This window comes from Halichoerus grypus, chromosome 5 (genome assembly GCF_964656455.1).
Source record: "Halichoerus grypus chromosome 5, mHalGry1.hap1.1, whole genome shotgun sequence".
In the NCBI taxonomy this organism is placed as follows: Eukaryota; Metazoa; Chordata; class Mammalia; order Carnivora; family Phocidae; genus Halichoerus; species Halichoerus grypus.
Window position 1 is genome coordinate 173,713,080 of NC_135716.1, and position 15,460 is coordinate 173,728,539.

A 15,460-nucleotide genomic window follows, 5' to 3' on the forward strand; every position below is an offset into this window, starting at 1 on the left:
AGGTCAGAGAGGTAGCCAGAGGCCAGATCTCCAAGGGCCAAGTGTTAATTTGTAAGTGGTGGAGGGTTTTCCCCAGGGGAGTGATCTGGTCTGATTTATTAGTTATTAGTGACCCGAGAACCCAGCTGCTTTGAGGAGAATAGATTGCAGGGTGTAAGGCAGGAAGGAGGGCGAGTAGTTGGGAAGCTAATGCATTATTCCAAATGAGATAAAGGGACTTGGAATAGGGTGCTGGTGGGAAAGGCAGAGAGAAGAGGTCAAAGCAGCATGTGTTTGGAAGGTACAGCTGACAGGATTTGCTGATGGCTTAGGTAGTGAGTGTGAAAAATATGACATCACAATATTTTGGCATGAGCAACTGGGTTGTATAATTTATGGAGACGGAACACTGGCTTAGGGCTTGGGTGGCAGGAAGGGTAAGAAGTATAGAATTTCATCTTCGCCATGCTGAGTTTGAGATGATGTCAGATCTCTCTCTATGTGAGATGTTGAGTAGGCAGTTGGTATGGGCGTCTGGAGTTCAAGGAGGAAGTTAAATTCTGGACCTCATTCAACAGATTATTCACTGAGTGTCTTCTCTGTCCCAGGCTCTGTGTCAGTTCTGGAATGTTGTGATGTACCAAAAAAAAAAAGACACATTTCTGAGAGACCTGAAGAGATATGTCAAATTGTATCTAGAGAGTATTCTAATAAGGGTACTTGACCTGGTCAGAGAAATCAAGGCAGGCTTCCTTGAGGAAGTGTTAAATGAGCTGAAATTTGAAATAGATGTTGGGATGGTAGATAGTAGATACCAGGCAAAGAAGAGAGGTAAGCGTGTTCCAGAGAGAATAGTAGTTTATGATTTTGTGAGTTTCTGTCTTCACGCTTGGCACTGTAGCAGGAAACGGGAGGATGCTAAAAGGTCTATCCTTCAAAGTAGCAGTTATGTTTAAAAAATGGCTCTTGTTGGGACGCCTGCGTGGCTCAGTCGTTAAGCGTCTGCCTTCGGCTCAGGTCTTGATCCCAGGGTCCTGGGATCGAGTCCCACATCGGGTTCCCTGCTCAGCGGGGAGCCTGCTTCATTCACCCTCTCCCTCTGCCTGCCGCTCCCCTGCTTGTGCTCTTTCTGTCAAATAAATAAAATCTTAAAAAAAAAAAAAGGGTCTTGTTTCTTGACGTTTAAAAGGAAAACCTGTACCTTGTATAAGTTACAAATCATAAGAAGGAGGAAAATAAGTCATCCCAAATTCTACCACCCAAATTGGTAAAACATTCTTCCAGACATTTTTCGGTGCACGTATGTAAGTTTGTATGTTTACAGAACAGGATCGCCGTTAGAAAATATTGTAGATAACTTTTCAGGGGCGCTGTTTTGGATTCACTGTGAGTGTTTAATGGCTGGCAGTTTTCCACCGTATAAACATGCCGTTGTTAACTAATTACCCTATTGAAACACTTAATTTAGGCTATATTAAATTTCTTGTTTTGATAAACTGTGCTTTGATAAATCTTCCTAAATGTAAATCTTTGTGAACTTGTTTAATTATCCCCTTGGGGTAAATTCCCCGAAGTATGATTGTTAGGACAAAGGGCATACTTCTGTAAAAATTTGTAATGTTTTGCTAGACTGTTCTGATTGCACTCTCACTAGCTGTGTGTGCGCATGTGCCCATTTCTCCCGGTCCTCTTTGACAGCGGCTGTCATTAATCTTCATGTTTTTCTAATCTTAAAGGAGAAAGATGTATTACATCGCTCCTACTTGTATTTCTTTGTGAGTACGACTGTAACTATCTGTGTCTTTTGCCCCAGTTTTCTCTTTGGTATTTGTCCTTTTTTCTTACTGATGGACATGAGCTCTTCATATATTTAGGTATACTAATTCTTTGTCCTGTGGTCATTTGGACCGAAAGAAAGTTTTACTCACATTTAATGTGTAAAACTTTGTTTTTATTCTCTTTGGTTTGTGGCCAGATATTTTATAGAAGTTGGTGATTTTTACCTTTTTTTTCCTCAAAAGAATGGCTTTTTTTTTTCTTAATTGTTAAGCAGTTTCTTATAAAAGGCTATGACTCTGGAACAGCCAGATGGAAGAGATACCTAGGGCAAGGTGCGGGGAAAGAACGTGAAGCATCCCTGCCCTCCAACACGTACCACTCTCTCATCTCCCTGTGTTCATCAGCCCAGAAGCTCTCTGAAAAGAATGACTTTTATTTTTTTTTTAATTTTAAATTTTTTTAAAGATTTTATTTGAGAGAGAGAGTACAAGCGGGAGGTGTGGCAGGCAGAGGGAGAGGGAGAAGCAGGCTCCCCACTGAGCAGGGGAGCCTGATGTGGGGCTCAATCCCAGGACCCTGGGATCATGACCTGAGCTGAAGGCAGACCCTTAACCCACTGAGCCACCCAGGCATCCCAAAAGAATGACTTAAAAAAGTTCAACCAACCTTTGAATGTCAGCATCTTTCACATCAACCAGTAGATTCGAACTGATAGTTTGAATTCGAAAATGCCATGTGTTTGGAAGACTTTCTTGTAGTCCTGGAGTTCTTAACCTGAAGCCTGTGGATCCTGAGGCAGGATATGAGTGGGCTTCAGGGAGATGAAGCTTTTCAAATTACATGCAGATATTGTGTGTGCATTTTTTTTTTCCTTCTGGGAAAAGGTCCATAGATTCTGAAAGGGGTCTAGGCCCCAAATGGTAAGATCCCCTGTTTTTGAGGTTATAATTTGTTGTGTTTACCGTTTTCTTCGTGTAGGCACCAGGGATTTGGGGTGCTCTCAGTAATATTGGCAAACCATGCTGTCAAGCTGTTAAGCTCTCTCTTTCAAGACCTGCAAGTGGAAGCTCTGCACAAGGTGAGGGCTTGTGCTCGGGGTCAGCATCTTCATTGCTGGCTTCACTTCTGGGGAAGCTACCTTGAACCCTCCGCTCCTGTTGTTCCTTCCTGCTCAGTTGGAGGACATGAATTCTCTTTTGCTACGGTTCCCTTCAGGGCTGGGAGACAGATGGTCCCCCTGCGGTCCTGAGCATTATGGCCCAGAGCACCTCCATCCAGAGGATCCAGCGGTTGATTGACTCTGTCCCACTGACGAACCTGCTGTTGACATTGCTCTCAACCTCCTACAGAAAGGTGGGTGGTGTCACGCCGCTGAGAATTGGGAGGATTTTATATAATCCTTTCAAAATGAATAAGATTGTATACCGTGACCTTTTAAACTCAAAAGTTGTGGTAGTGGTTTTGAAAATGAACGGAATTCTTGAATGATTGCACACATTTGAATCTGGTGATTGCAGCGTTGTGACACGTATGGCTGCTTGGTGCTTTGTGACAGTTGTCCTGCTGATGCGGAAACTTAGAGGGCACTCTGGAAACACTCGTGTTTCAGGTCTTGTTCACGGCTTTGGCTTTGGAGAGCCTTGGTGGGGTAAAGTGATCAGAGCCCTGGAGGAAGGGCGCTGTTAGGAGGACTTCTTGGATTTAGACGAGAGGAAAGGGCAACGGAGAGAATGTCTCACGTGGTGAACGAGGTGAAGTAGGGTGGCTCCGTTTTTGTGACCAGCAGTTACAAAAGCTTGCTGCTTTCCTAGGCCTGTGTCCTGCAGCGTCAGAGAAAGGGCTCCATGAGCAGCGATGCCAGCGCCTCGACCGACTCAAACACCTACTATGAGGATGATTTCAGCAGCACGGAGGAGGACAGCAGCCAAGGTAGAGAGGCCTCTTTTCGGTCTCCCAGGAGACAGGTGTCAGAGTGCAACAGGAAGCTCCCCCCGCCCCCTCTCCGTGGCTTCTTCCTTTCGTGTCCTGTTTGCCATCTTCACCTGCCTAGCGTGCATCTTGATTTTCTGTGCCCTTAAAGGTGACATGTTATTACGAGTAATTTGAGCTGTGGAGACTGAAGGACAGAAACTGCTCTCAGCCCAGATTGCTTTTCAGCCCTTCCCTTCCAAGATCAGAATACACCTCAGTTCCTCTTTTTGTGTGGACTTGTTTGGTGAACTCTGTTCTGAGCTTTCCCAGTGCAACTCCAGAGGTTGTGTGAGAGGGGTTGGGTTTGGCTGTTGCCATCGATGTGTGGCTTGGGGAGATATAGGGAGAGGAACTCCAGACTCTGTTGCAGTGAACAACAGGGCAAAGTGAACATTCCCTCCTGTCTTAGTTTGGAGAGAGATTGAATAAGAGAAATGTCTCAGGTTCTTTATAGTCAGGTTTGGGGGAATTATGTATAATATTGTGAAAGGTGTAGCTCTTAATTTGGGCTTTAAAACTGATATGCAAGAACAAATTTGTTTTTCAAAATGTTTGGCTTGTTGCCAGTAAAGTGAGGTTGTCTCTTTCTTCATTGGGCTCCTTTAAGAAATACCAGTTTTATTGAGGTATAACTTACAGGCAATAAAATGCTCCTGTTTTATGTGTACATTTAGATGAGTATTGACAGATTTATGCAACCATGTAACTACCACCTGAAATCAAGATATCCTTGTGTTCCTTTTGACGTAGATACTTCCACAAAGCAGATGTACTAAAAACTTTGTAAAAAATGTGTTATTTTTATTACTTTTATTTTTTTCTCTGTTCAGATGATGACAGTGAGCCTATTCTGGGGCAATGGTTTGAGGAGACCATCTCCCCCAGTAAAGAGAAAGTGGCACCTCCACCTCCTCCCCCGCCCCCTCCGCTGGAGAGCTCTCCTCGAGTTAAAAGCCCCAGTAAACAGGCCCCCGGTGAGAAGGGCAACATTTTGGCTAGTCGCAAAGATCCTGAGCTGGTAAGAGTGGATTTCTGAGGTTTAGGGGAAGGAGAGATGGGGAGAAGGGGTGTGAAAAGCAGATCGTTTGAACTAAAACATTTTGTAGGTTGGGTTAACTGTAACATTTAGATGGTTTTACTTAACACTTAAGTGTACTGATGGTGTTTGATTAAATGATTTGTACTCTTGGTATTATTTCTTTGATTGAGGGTTAGTAACATAGCCTTTGGAGTTAGAAGTGAGTTTGAATCCTTCTTCTACCATTACTGGCTCTGAGACTTTGGGCAAGATTCTAAAATTCTCCAAGCCTCAATTTTGTATTCTGTCATATGGGAGTGATTGTACCTGCCTTTAGGGGTATTGTGAAGAATTAAAGCATAGGTGTGGGCCATCGTTAAGTGCTTGCTAATTATTTGTTCAAGCAGCATTTCTAGATGTACTATCTATCAACGCTGTTCTAAAGCTATATCGGTAAAACAAGTCAGATATGGAACACACTTTCTTACAGCTTAGTCTAGTCCAGGTTGTGGACATAAAACATTTACACAATAATTCAGTTTCATTTTGAGAGAGAAGTAAAGAGCTGGGAATTCTGTGTGTGTATAATGATCATACAGGCTTCAGAATTCCTTATTTCAATAATGTCCTTGAGCTGAAGAAATGCAGGGCCTTTAGAGGAATGACAGAAACAAGTCTGTCTGTCAAGAGCCTCTGTCTTCACATGGTGTTTTCTGAAGTCTGTTGTGTTCAACTGGTGCCATTTTGTGTAACTGGTAGAATTATGTGGGAAAGATTATCATAATTAAATTTTGTCCCACTGTAGGGGATTTAAAATCTGACTCTTTAATTCATTGCATCTGTTGCATCATATCTGTGGGCATGTTTTATTTCTCTTTATATTCAGGATTTGGAGGCACTCTGGGCTTATGGCCCTGACATAAGGTTCTTTATGTTCTTTTTAGTTCTTAGGTCTGGCTTCCAACATTTTGAACTTCATCACTTCTTCCATGCTGAACTCGCGGAACAATTTTATCCGAAACTACCTGAGTGTGTCTCTTTCAGAACACCACATGGCCACTCTGGCCAGCATCATTAAGGAGGTGGACAAAGATGGACTCAAGGGTCAGTAGACAGGATAGGGACCTGGTGGATTTTTTTCCCCAGTGGCATTTGACTGTTGCCAGGGCGGTATGATGCATCAGGGGCTGCTTGAATAATCAGTGTCCTTATTTGCCTTCCAGGTTCATCAGATGAAGAGTTTGCTGCTGCTCTCTATCACTTCAACCACTCTCTGGTAACTTCTGACCTTCAGTCACCCAACCTGCAGGTTTGTGTGCACTGGGACCTTTGGCCAAGTGCTGTCTGTGTCCGCTCCCAGTAGGCTGTAGTGTTCCAGTTGTAAAGGAGCATGGCTTGTGGTGGAAACCCCCTCACTGGAAAGAGTTTGAGAGATTATTCTAGTATGTCCCACTGCCCCATCAGGATCATTTCAAGAAAGAGAAAATGTGTTCTTTATCCCTAAGTCTTTCAGTGAGCTTAAAGCAAAGGAAAAACTACAAAACCAGCTCCTAATGACTGCCCTAGTAGACAGGTGGACAGAATAGACAAGAGGGCAGTTTATAAAAGGAAATATCAATGGCTAACAGTCCTAGGAAATGCTTAACTTCATTAGTAATCTAAGAAATCCATGTTGGGAATGGTGTGTTTTATTTTTATTTTATTTTTTAAAGATTTTATTTATTTATTTGTCAGAGAGATAGCACAAGCAGGGGGAGCAGCAGGCAGAGGGAGAAGCAGGCTTCCCGCTGAGCAAGGAGCCCAATGTGGGACTCGATCCCAGGACCCTGGGATCATGACCTGAGCTGAAGGCAGATGCTTAATCGACTGAGCCCCGCAGGCGTCCCTGGAAATGTGTGTTTTAAAAGAGTCATTCAAATTACAGGAGGTAGATGCTTTCAGATACATGCCTACTTGCAGACTCACCACCAGAATAAAGCCTAGGATCTTGATGGTAGGCCTTAAAAATCTTAGGGTTTTCTCTCCTCACTAGTAGGTGATGTCTTGAATCCTGTATCTCAGATTCCCCCTTTCATTAGTTTCATATGTATATTTACTTTTACATTTATATTCCTTAAATTTTCAAACTATTTGATTACTTTTAGTTTTATAGTAATTGATACCATGCTCTATATAATCTTGTTAGGCTTTCTTTTTTCATTTAATATTATTTAGCATTATATTGCCAAGATTCATCTATACTCTTGCTGGTTCTGTAGTTTTTGTTTTGACTGTTACATGCTATCCCGTTGTGTTTGTGACTGTACCAATTTGTTACCTCCCCTCTGCTCCCACTGGTGGACCTTTCGGTTGTGTCAGGGTTTGTTGTTACTCCAGCTGTTGCTGTCCCCTGGCATAACAAGGGGTTCTCTTGGGCAGATAACTGGGAGTAGAATTAGTAGGATACTGAGTATGTGACTGTAAGCAGGGATGCCAGACTTGCTCTCTAAAGTAGCTGCACTGATGGGGCGCCTGGCTGGCTTAGTCGATAGAGCATGTGACTCTTGGTCTTGGGGTTGTGAGTTTGAGCCCCATGTTGGGTGTAGAGATTACTTTAAAAAAAAAAAAAAGCTGCACCAAGTTTTACCATCAGCAACGTGTCACATTTGTGGATTCACTTTTTCTCCCAACATTTGACCATGTCGTGTTTTTTTTCCCAAGTGCAGCGTGGGACTTGAACTCATGACCCTGAGATCAAGACCTGAGCTGAGATTAAGAGTCAGACACTTAACCGACTGAGCCATCCAGGTGCTCCGACAGTGTCGTATTTTGATAATAATTTTTCTAATGTGGTCAGTTAGTGATTCTCAGTGTTTTAGTTTACATAAAGATCCCTGGGGAATTTGTTTAATAAATGCAGATTCCTAGTGCAGCTACCCCTCACTTCCCTTAGAAGACTTATATTTGGTAGATCTCTCCAATAGTTTGCCGAAGATTGTTGTGAAAATTTTTTGTTATTCTTAAGATTATTTCAGTGGATTCTCAGAACCAGGACACAATTCAGGGGTTTGCACTTGCCCCCAAAGGGACAGGCTCTAGGAAGCTATTTCAGAAGGTTAAACTTGATTCTTACTATCCTAAGTTATTTGAAAAATTCTTAAAAATTTATTTTATCGTTTACAAAGATAATTATAAAACCTATTTATATGTACCTAATGTTAGTTGAAAAAATTTGCTTTGGGGGCGCAGTCAGTGGCGGCATAGTCAGTGGAGCGTCTGACTCTGGGTTTTGGTGCAGGTCGTGATCTCAGGGTTGTGAGATCGAGCCCCGTGTCAGGATCCATGCTCAGCTTGGAGTTGGCTTGAGATTCTCTCTCTGTCTTCCTCCGCCCCTCCCCCTGCACATGCACGTGTGTGTGCGTTAGCTCTCTCTCAAATAAATGAATCTTTAAAAAAATTTTTGGCCAGGAAAGGGACTATAACTTGAGTGGTAAAGTTGTTGATCTATCTATGATGAAGAGAAGAAAATGCTTCAGTTAGCATATGGCCTGTGGCACCTTCTCAGACTGTGTAGGGTCAGGATGTCCTGCGAAAGTTATCAGCTCCTTGCTGAGATCTAAGTTTATTTAGGGAAGTTTCAAAGTTCATAGACTTGGCCTTTTCCTGCCTAAACTTGTCCAAATAATGGGGGAAGAAATATTTTCCTGTACAGAATAAGAGTTCTTAAGATTCCTGTAATGATGTTGCCCTCTTAGCATTTAAAAAATAATTCCAGACCTTGTGTGGACATGCAACTTGGCTGCCCATAACCACTGACTTTTTGGAGAGCAAATTATCAAACTTCCCTCTTCATTCCATTTCCAAACATGGGACTTTAAATTCTTCCCTCAAATTTCATTGCTATGATGGAAGAAAGTGAAGGATGGTTAGTGTAATTTAACTATCTGTTACTGATATTGTTTCTCTGGATTCATGTACAAAGTTTTTTTTTTTGAGAGAGAGTGCATGTGTGCTTGGTGGGGGGTGGGGGGCAAAGGGAGGGGTAGAGAGAGAATCTTAAGCAGGCTTCACACATAGTGTGGAGCCTGACACGTGCCTCCATTTCATGACCCTGAGATCATGACCTGAGCTGAAACCGAGAGTTGGACGCTTAACTGACTGAGCCACGCAGGCATCCCACATACAAAGTTATTTATCCAAGGTGTCTGACTTGCATTGCAAGACATACACAGCGTCCTTTAAGGGAAGTAAATGAAATGGAGCCCAGTCTGTGAAAGAAAACAAATGTAAGTTACATCATAAAAACTTTCTTAACCTGTCAGAATAATAAAAAACTGGTTCTGAATTAGTAAGACCGCTAGGCTTTCTCTACTTATAGAAGAAATCAAAACCTATTTATTGAAGAAGACTTATGAACATCTTGGGAAGAGGACTTTCTCCTAAAAGGCCATGCGCTTGATTGGCATGGCCTCTCTGTTCTTTCAAATTTGTTTAATAGCAGTCTACTGAGATGATTTGTGTCTTCTGAAGCCAAATGAGAAAGCAGGCTTTGTCTGGCTTTCTGTTGGCATTCTGCTCTGTTGGCCATTGGTGATTAACTCAAACTTTAGCCGCGGTTGGGGATGGAGCTGAAAGGTTGGGGATCCAGCCCTCTAATCATGTGGTTGGTTCCCCTGGCAATCAGCCCCCATCCTGAAGCTGTCTAGGTGCCTCATTATCATAAACACAGGTGTTATTGAAAGGGGCTTATTATGAAAAGCAAAATACGTTCTTCTCACTCCTGTCAGGAAATGACAAGATTTTTAGGAGCTCTGTGCCAGAAATGGGACAGAGACCAAATATGTGTTTCTTCTTATATCACAATGTCACAGGGAGTTAGTGTTTCATGGGCATAGAGTTTCCGTTGGGAAAAATAAAAAAGTGCTGGAGATGGATGGTAGTGATGTTTGCATAGTGTCTATGTACTTAATGCTACGGAACTGTACACTTAAAAACGATTTAAGTGGTAAATTTTATGTTACATTATTTTATCATGACGTAAGTAAAAATAAGACACACACCTGGCATATAGTACTAGTTCCTACTAAAGATTAGCTGCTATCTTTATGAGTTTTTTCTATTACTATTGTTTTTAATGTTATATTTGTTATTAATATATTTGTTGTCTTACATTTATTACTATTACGTGTAGGAGTATAATAACTTAATATTATGTAGTGGTCTAGGTCACTCATTCATTCACTGAGTATTCATTGAGCACCTACTATGTGCCAGGGAGTGTTGCAGGCACTGAAGAAATCCAGATGACTTGAATTAGTTTGGGATCATGAGGAAAGGGGGTGGGTGATACAGTGTGGATAAAGGGTCCGCGGTAGAGATCATGGGAAATTATTTGACCAGGGTGAAGGACATGGATAGGAAGGACCTGAGATACTGCCTGCCTTTTCAACCCAAATGAGACCAGAAGGGTGCTGTTGTCTTTCATAGAAAGGGGATGTCAGCAAGGAGAGTTGGTTTGGTGGTAGAGGAGCCGTCGTGAGTGTGTAGGGAGCTCACTCCTAGGTTTGAGTCAGCTCGGGTTCTTTTTACTCACGGTTGCAGGTTTGCTCAGAATGATCCTCTGGGTTCTTAAGCTACATGAGGCACATTGTGCCGTTTTCTCTTTGTTCTGAAAAACAAGCCAGGTCTACTTACCCACACAACTTGCAGTCCCTTGTGGTTGGCCAGCCTGGAAGCCACTGTGCAGTAGAGCTTGAGTGCGAGGCTTTCTTTTCATGAAGGAGTAAGCTAAAGGCAGTGAACTGTGGTGTTACCATGGGATTGTGTTGCTTCCTGTCAGGATGGGGAATTTTATAGCCCTTTCAGTCCAATGAGAAAAGCAGTTCGTATATATATATATATTTTTTTTAAGATTTTATTTATTTATTTGAGAGAATGAGAGAAAGAGAGAGAGAGAGCACATGAAAGGGGGGAGCGTCAGAGGGAGAAGCAGACTCCCCGCTGAGCAGGGAGCCCGACGCGGGACTTGATCCTGGGACTCCAGGATCATGACCTGAGCCGAAGGCAGTCGCTCAACCGACTGAGCCACCCAGGCGCCCCGTATATTTTTGTATATGGCATTGTATATGAGTATTGTATATAAGAATTGTGTATTTTATCAATGTTTTTAGTTAGAATAGTTGCCACTACTACTATTAAAAAGATCATTTTAAATAGGAAGACATTTTGAGGTGCCAGTGGGGTGAAGACATGTAGAAAGTAGTTGGAAATGTGAGTCTGAAATTCAGTTCTTAAAAAATTAAGATTGAGGGGTGCCTGGGTGGCTCAGTCAGTTAAGCGTCTGCCTTTGGCTCAGGTCACGGTCTTGGGGTCCTGGGATGGAGCCCCACATCGGGCTCCCTGCTCAGTGGGGAGTCTGCTTCTCCTTCTCCTTCTGTCTCTGTCTCCCACTCGTGCTCGCTCTCTCTCTCAAATAAGAAATCCTAAAAAAAATTAGGATTGATAATGGAGCTTTGGGAATTAACCACTAAGAGGCAGCTGTTGAAGTCACGAGAACAGTTAAGAGGGTTGGAAGATGGCCCGAATGGGGAGGGCGGAGGCAGAAAGTCCAGGAGTGCCGGCACTAAGCAAGGGTGGGCGCAGGGCACCGGAGGGCTGGAGGGAATGCTTCAGGCCAGGCCTTTGTGGGGGTGCTGTGGCTCAGTTTTACTTAAAAAGTCAGGTCCCCTTACTTAGGGCTACTGAGAGTTGGAGTGGATAGGGGAAAACCAGGTTCTGAGGAATGTTCGCTCATTTCTTAGGGCTCTGAGGCCTGAAACGACACAAAACAAAAAACCCTCTCTCAAAAAAATATGACATCGATAACATATCCTTCCACCAAATTCATGATTTACATTTTTCCATGTTTTCTTTCTAGTCCCTATATTATAGTTGCACAGTTTTGCAGTTAAGATCAGAACATCTATACATCTCTTTTTTCTGCTTTTTAAAATTTTACTATTTCAAAAATTGTTACCTTTTTCTTTATAGTTGTCACTATTATGGCTGCATGTTCCTTGATTGAACACTAAGATTTTTTTCTAAATTTTTTTTTATTATTACAGGAGTGCTACAGGTAATATTTTTGATGTAGTTCAGGCATGTTAATGTTTTTGAATTATTTCCTTGAGTCAGGAATTGAGAAAAGTCTTTAAGCCTATGTGGAGCATAATGATTAAGAATGCAGATTTTATTTTATTTTATTTTATTTTATTTTATTTTTTATTTTTATTTTTTAAAGATTTTATTTATTTATTTGACAGAGAGATAGACAGAAGAGCACAAGCAGAGGGAGTGGCAGAGGGAGAGGGAGAAGCAGGCTCTGCACTGAGCAGGGAACCCGATGCGGGACTCGATCCCAGGACCCTGAGATCATGACCTGAGCCGAAGGCAGACGCTTAACCATCTGAGCCACCCAGGCGCCCTTATTTTATTTTTTTAAAGATTTTATTTATTTATTTGAGAGAGAGAGAATGAGAGAGAGCATGAAAGGGAGGAGGGTCAGAGGGAGAAGCAGACTCCCTGCTGAGCAGGGAGCCCGATGCGGGACTCGATCCCAGGACTCCAGGATCATGACCTGAGCCGAAGGCAGTCGCTTAAACAACTGAGCCACCCAGGCGCCCAAGAATGCAGATTTTAGAGATAAACCTGGCTAGGACACATGGGAATCATGTGGCTTAGGTCGTGTTCTTAAACCACTCTGAGCTCTTATTTCCCCATCAGTAAAATGGAGCACGTACCCACCTAATGCTATAGCTCTGAGCATTTCATGTGGAGTATGTGTGCAGCTAGCCTGTGATAACCACCCAGTACGTGTGTGAACTGCTCTTGATATCTGTGACATTTTGAATAATTATTTCCAAGGAGTGGGGTCCTCTGGGATGTTTTATAAGAATATAATTTAATTTGACAGACTTAGAAATTTATCCTGTATCCCGAGGTAACTGTGATTTGTGTCTTCTGAAGCCAAGTGAGAAAGCAGGCCTTTGTCTGGTTTTCCATTGGCATCGTGCACAGTTTGTGTGTGTGTTTGAGAAGATAAGTTGCAGCTAAGTAACTGAGCTGCAAGTCAAGCTCATTTGAAAGACATGCTACAACTGGAGGCAGACAACCCTGACTAATTTGGGGTGCCTTGACATCGCAGAGGCAGACTTTCTCTGCCCCTAAGCAGAGGCTTACAAGAAAATACAAGCGGCTGGACCTACGAGTTGTAGGACCTCCCCACTTTGAATGTTACTTGAGGTATATAACTGGTTGTGAAAGAAAAACTGTCAGCTCGTTTGGACTGTCATCCAGATTCTGCTGTCTCGTGCATCTCTCCTTTAGTGTCAGGACCCCAGTTCTGACGCTAATTAGCTATGGTTGTGAATGGGGTTTGATTAGTAATTTTTCCTTTTTTCCTGTTCGTTGAGTGAAATGACCTTTCTCCAGACTATGTCTAAATCTGAATTTCCGCGTGCTCTTTAAAATACTCTTCCAGCATTAAAGAGTAACATTTAGGGCTCGTGGGTAACCTTTGGCCTCATTTTCTGTCTTTTTCCTAATGGTCTCTTGTATGTCTTTCCTGGCAGAACACGCTGTTGCAGCAGCTGGGAGTAGCACCTTTCTCTGAGGGCCCTTGGCCCTTGTACATTCACCCTCAAAGCCTCTCTGTGCTTTCACGCCTTTTGCTCATCTGGCAACATAAAGCCGGCGCTCAAGGTGATCCCGATGTCCCTGAATGCCTTAAAGTTTGGGACAGGTAAGAGAACTCCAGGAGAAGCCCTGCAGAGAAGGTTATGTGCTTTTTTAATTTGTTTGACTTCTCTGTAGTTAGCCTGGGGCTCTGAGGTGGTATCTGATGGTAGGGTGTACGGTGGTGAGGGCGGAGGAGTATGTTTCTGATGGCTTTGGGGGAAGATGTGCTGTTTAAGAAGCAGAAGTACCTAAACCATGGTTTGGAAACAAAATCATCCCTTAGCACATGGGGGATATGGTTGCAATTATGAGACAGAACCTGAATCCTGAACATAGCCAATTTTATCCTGACCTGATTTTCTGAAAGACCGGGAACAGGGAAGCCAACTCTGTCTTTGGTTATTTTGCTTTCATCATGAAAACCACTCAGGGTGACTTGCAGTCTTTTTTGGACAACTTTTAAAGAACTATTTTACTTGGGGGAAGCTCAGATTAATCATCTAAATCCTCTTTAGATGGACCTATATTTGCCATTTTTGTTTACATGGTTAAGAGTCTTCAAAGCAGTTTGTTTTCCTAAAAGGCTTTGCTTTTCTCTTCCCCATACTATGATCAAATAGCTCTAATGCTGGATTTGAGGAGTCATAAACCTCCTTGAATGCCAAAGTCCCACTGTATTTTTCTTGGTGGAATCTTGCAAAAAGGCCAGGAGGTGGGGGAGGGGGTGAGGGGGGAGCATAGGGGGATGGGGTGAGGGAAACCCTTATTAAAACACAAATCTCTTTCCTAAATTAGCCAAAGGCAATGGAAACAGTTGTCTACATTCATTCCTTTTTTGCATAAAAGCTCTTTAGACAAATTCTCTGAATAGTATAATTTATTTTTTATTGCTTTTTAGTACATTGAGTTATTTTTGAGTGCTATCATGCAGTGCTTTTAACCTGTAGTGTAAACTCTCAAAATACAAATTAAGCTGTAGAGTCAAATTATAGGGAAAAGTAATTGAACTGTTTCTAGTTTATAAAACTGTCCAGGTTTATTAATTAAAAAAAACAAGCCACCTTTTGGGGGAGCTTACAGTTCTTTTCATGGTCAGAAATGGGAGAGTGGGTGTTCACACTACCGCCACAGTCGACAGGGAATATTCTGTGGCCGAATTTACCTTTTTCGTAGCCAAGGTTGAGTTTTTAATCTTCTCTTTACGTGTAGATTTTTGTCTTCCTTGATTTGTTATCTTAATGCCTGGGTTTAAAAAGCTTAACTCCTCCAGCCCTTGACATTGTAAATCTTGGGGGATGTTCGGACTTCTTTCACCAGACACTTTCTCCTTTTCTCTGCGGTAGGTTTTTGTCGACAATGAAGCAGAATGCCCTGCAAGGGGTGGTGCCCAACGAGACGGAAGATTTGAATGTAGAACACCTGCAGCTGCTCCTTCTCATTTTTCACAATTTCACTGAGAAAGGCCGGCGGGCCATACTGACCCTTTTTGTGCAGATCATCCAGGAGTTGAGTGCCAGCATGGATGCGCAGGCGCGCTCTGTGCCTCTCATCCTGGCTCGCCTCCTTCTGATCTTTGATTATCTGCTTCATCAGTACTCCAAAGCCCCTGTGTATCTGTTTGAGCAGGTACAGATGAACACATTGTTTTTGCTTTACTAGCTGTTATCGAGTGTTTTTTTTTTTTTTTTTTTAAAGATTTTATTTATTTATTTGACAGAGACACAGCGAGAGAGGGAACACAAGCAGGGGGAGAGTGAGAGGGAGAAGCAGGCTTCCCGCTGAGCAGGGAGCCCGATGCGGGGCTCGATCCCAGGACTCTGGGATCATGACCTGAGCCGAAGGCAGACGCTTAACCGACTGAGCCACCTAGGTGCCCCGAGAGTGTTTTTCTTCTCGAGTTGCCATGATCCAAAGTAAAATGACCTGCTCACTTTAGGTTTTAGACATTTGTTGTGGTAGGTTTATGATTAATCTTAGGAAGACTACTGGACTTGCGTGTGTGCGCTCACGCTTTGTATT

The 15,460-nt window shown here is 42.7% G+C and overlaps 1 protein-coding gene across 8 annotated transcripts in view; it reads left to right on the top strand.

Annotated features, from left to right (window-relative positions):
- Positions 1-15,460, top strand: part of UBR4 (ubiquitin protein ligase E3 component n-recognin 4) — a 131,611-nt gene that overhangs the window by 15,312 nt on the left and 100,839 nt on the right. For all 8 annotated transcript variants that reach the window (XM_036115527.2, XM_036115528.2, XM_036115529.2 and 5 more), the window contains exons 12-19: positions 2,737-2,836; positions 2,974-3,111; positions 3,570-3,687; positions 4,560-4,747; positions 5,692-5,851; positions 5,971-6,056; positions 13,336-13,505; positions 14,785-15,067. In XM_036115527.2, coding sequence (XP_035971420.1) covers positions 2,737-2,836; positions 2,974-3,111; positions 3,570-3,687; positions 4,560-4,747; positions 5,692-5,851; positions 5,971-6,056; positions 13,336-13,505; positions 14,785-15,067 — 1,243 coding nt within the window. The remainder of the gene's footprint in view (positions 1-2,736; positions 2,837-2,973; positions 3,112-3,569; positions 3,688-4,559; positions 4,748-5,691; positions 5,852-5,970; positions 6,057-13,335; positions 13,506-14,784; positions 15,068-15,460) is intronic.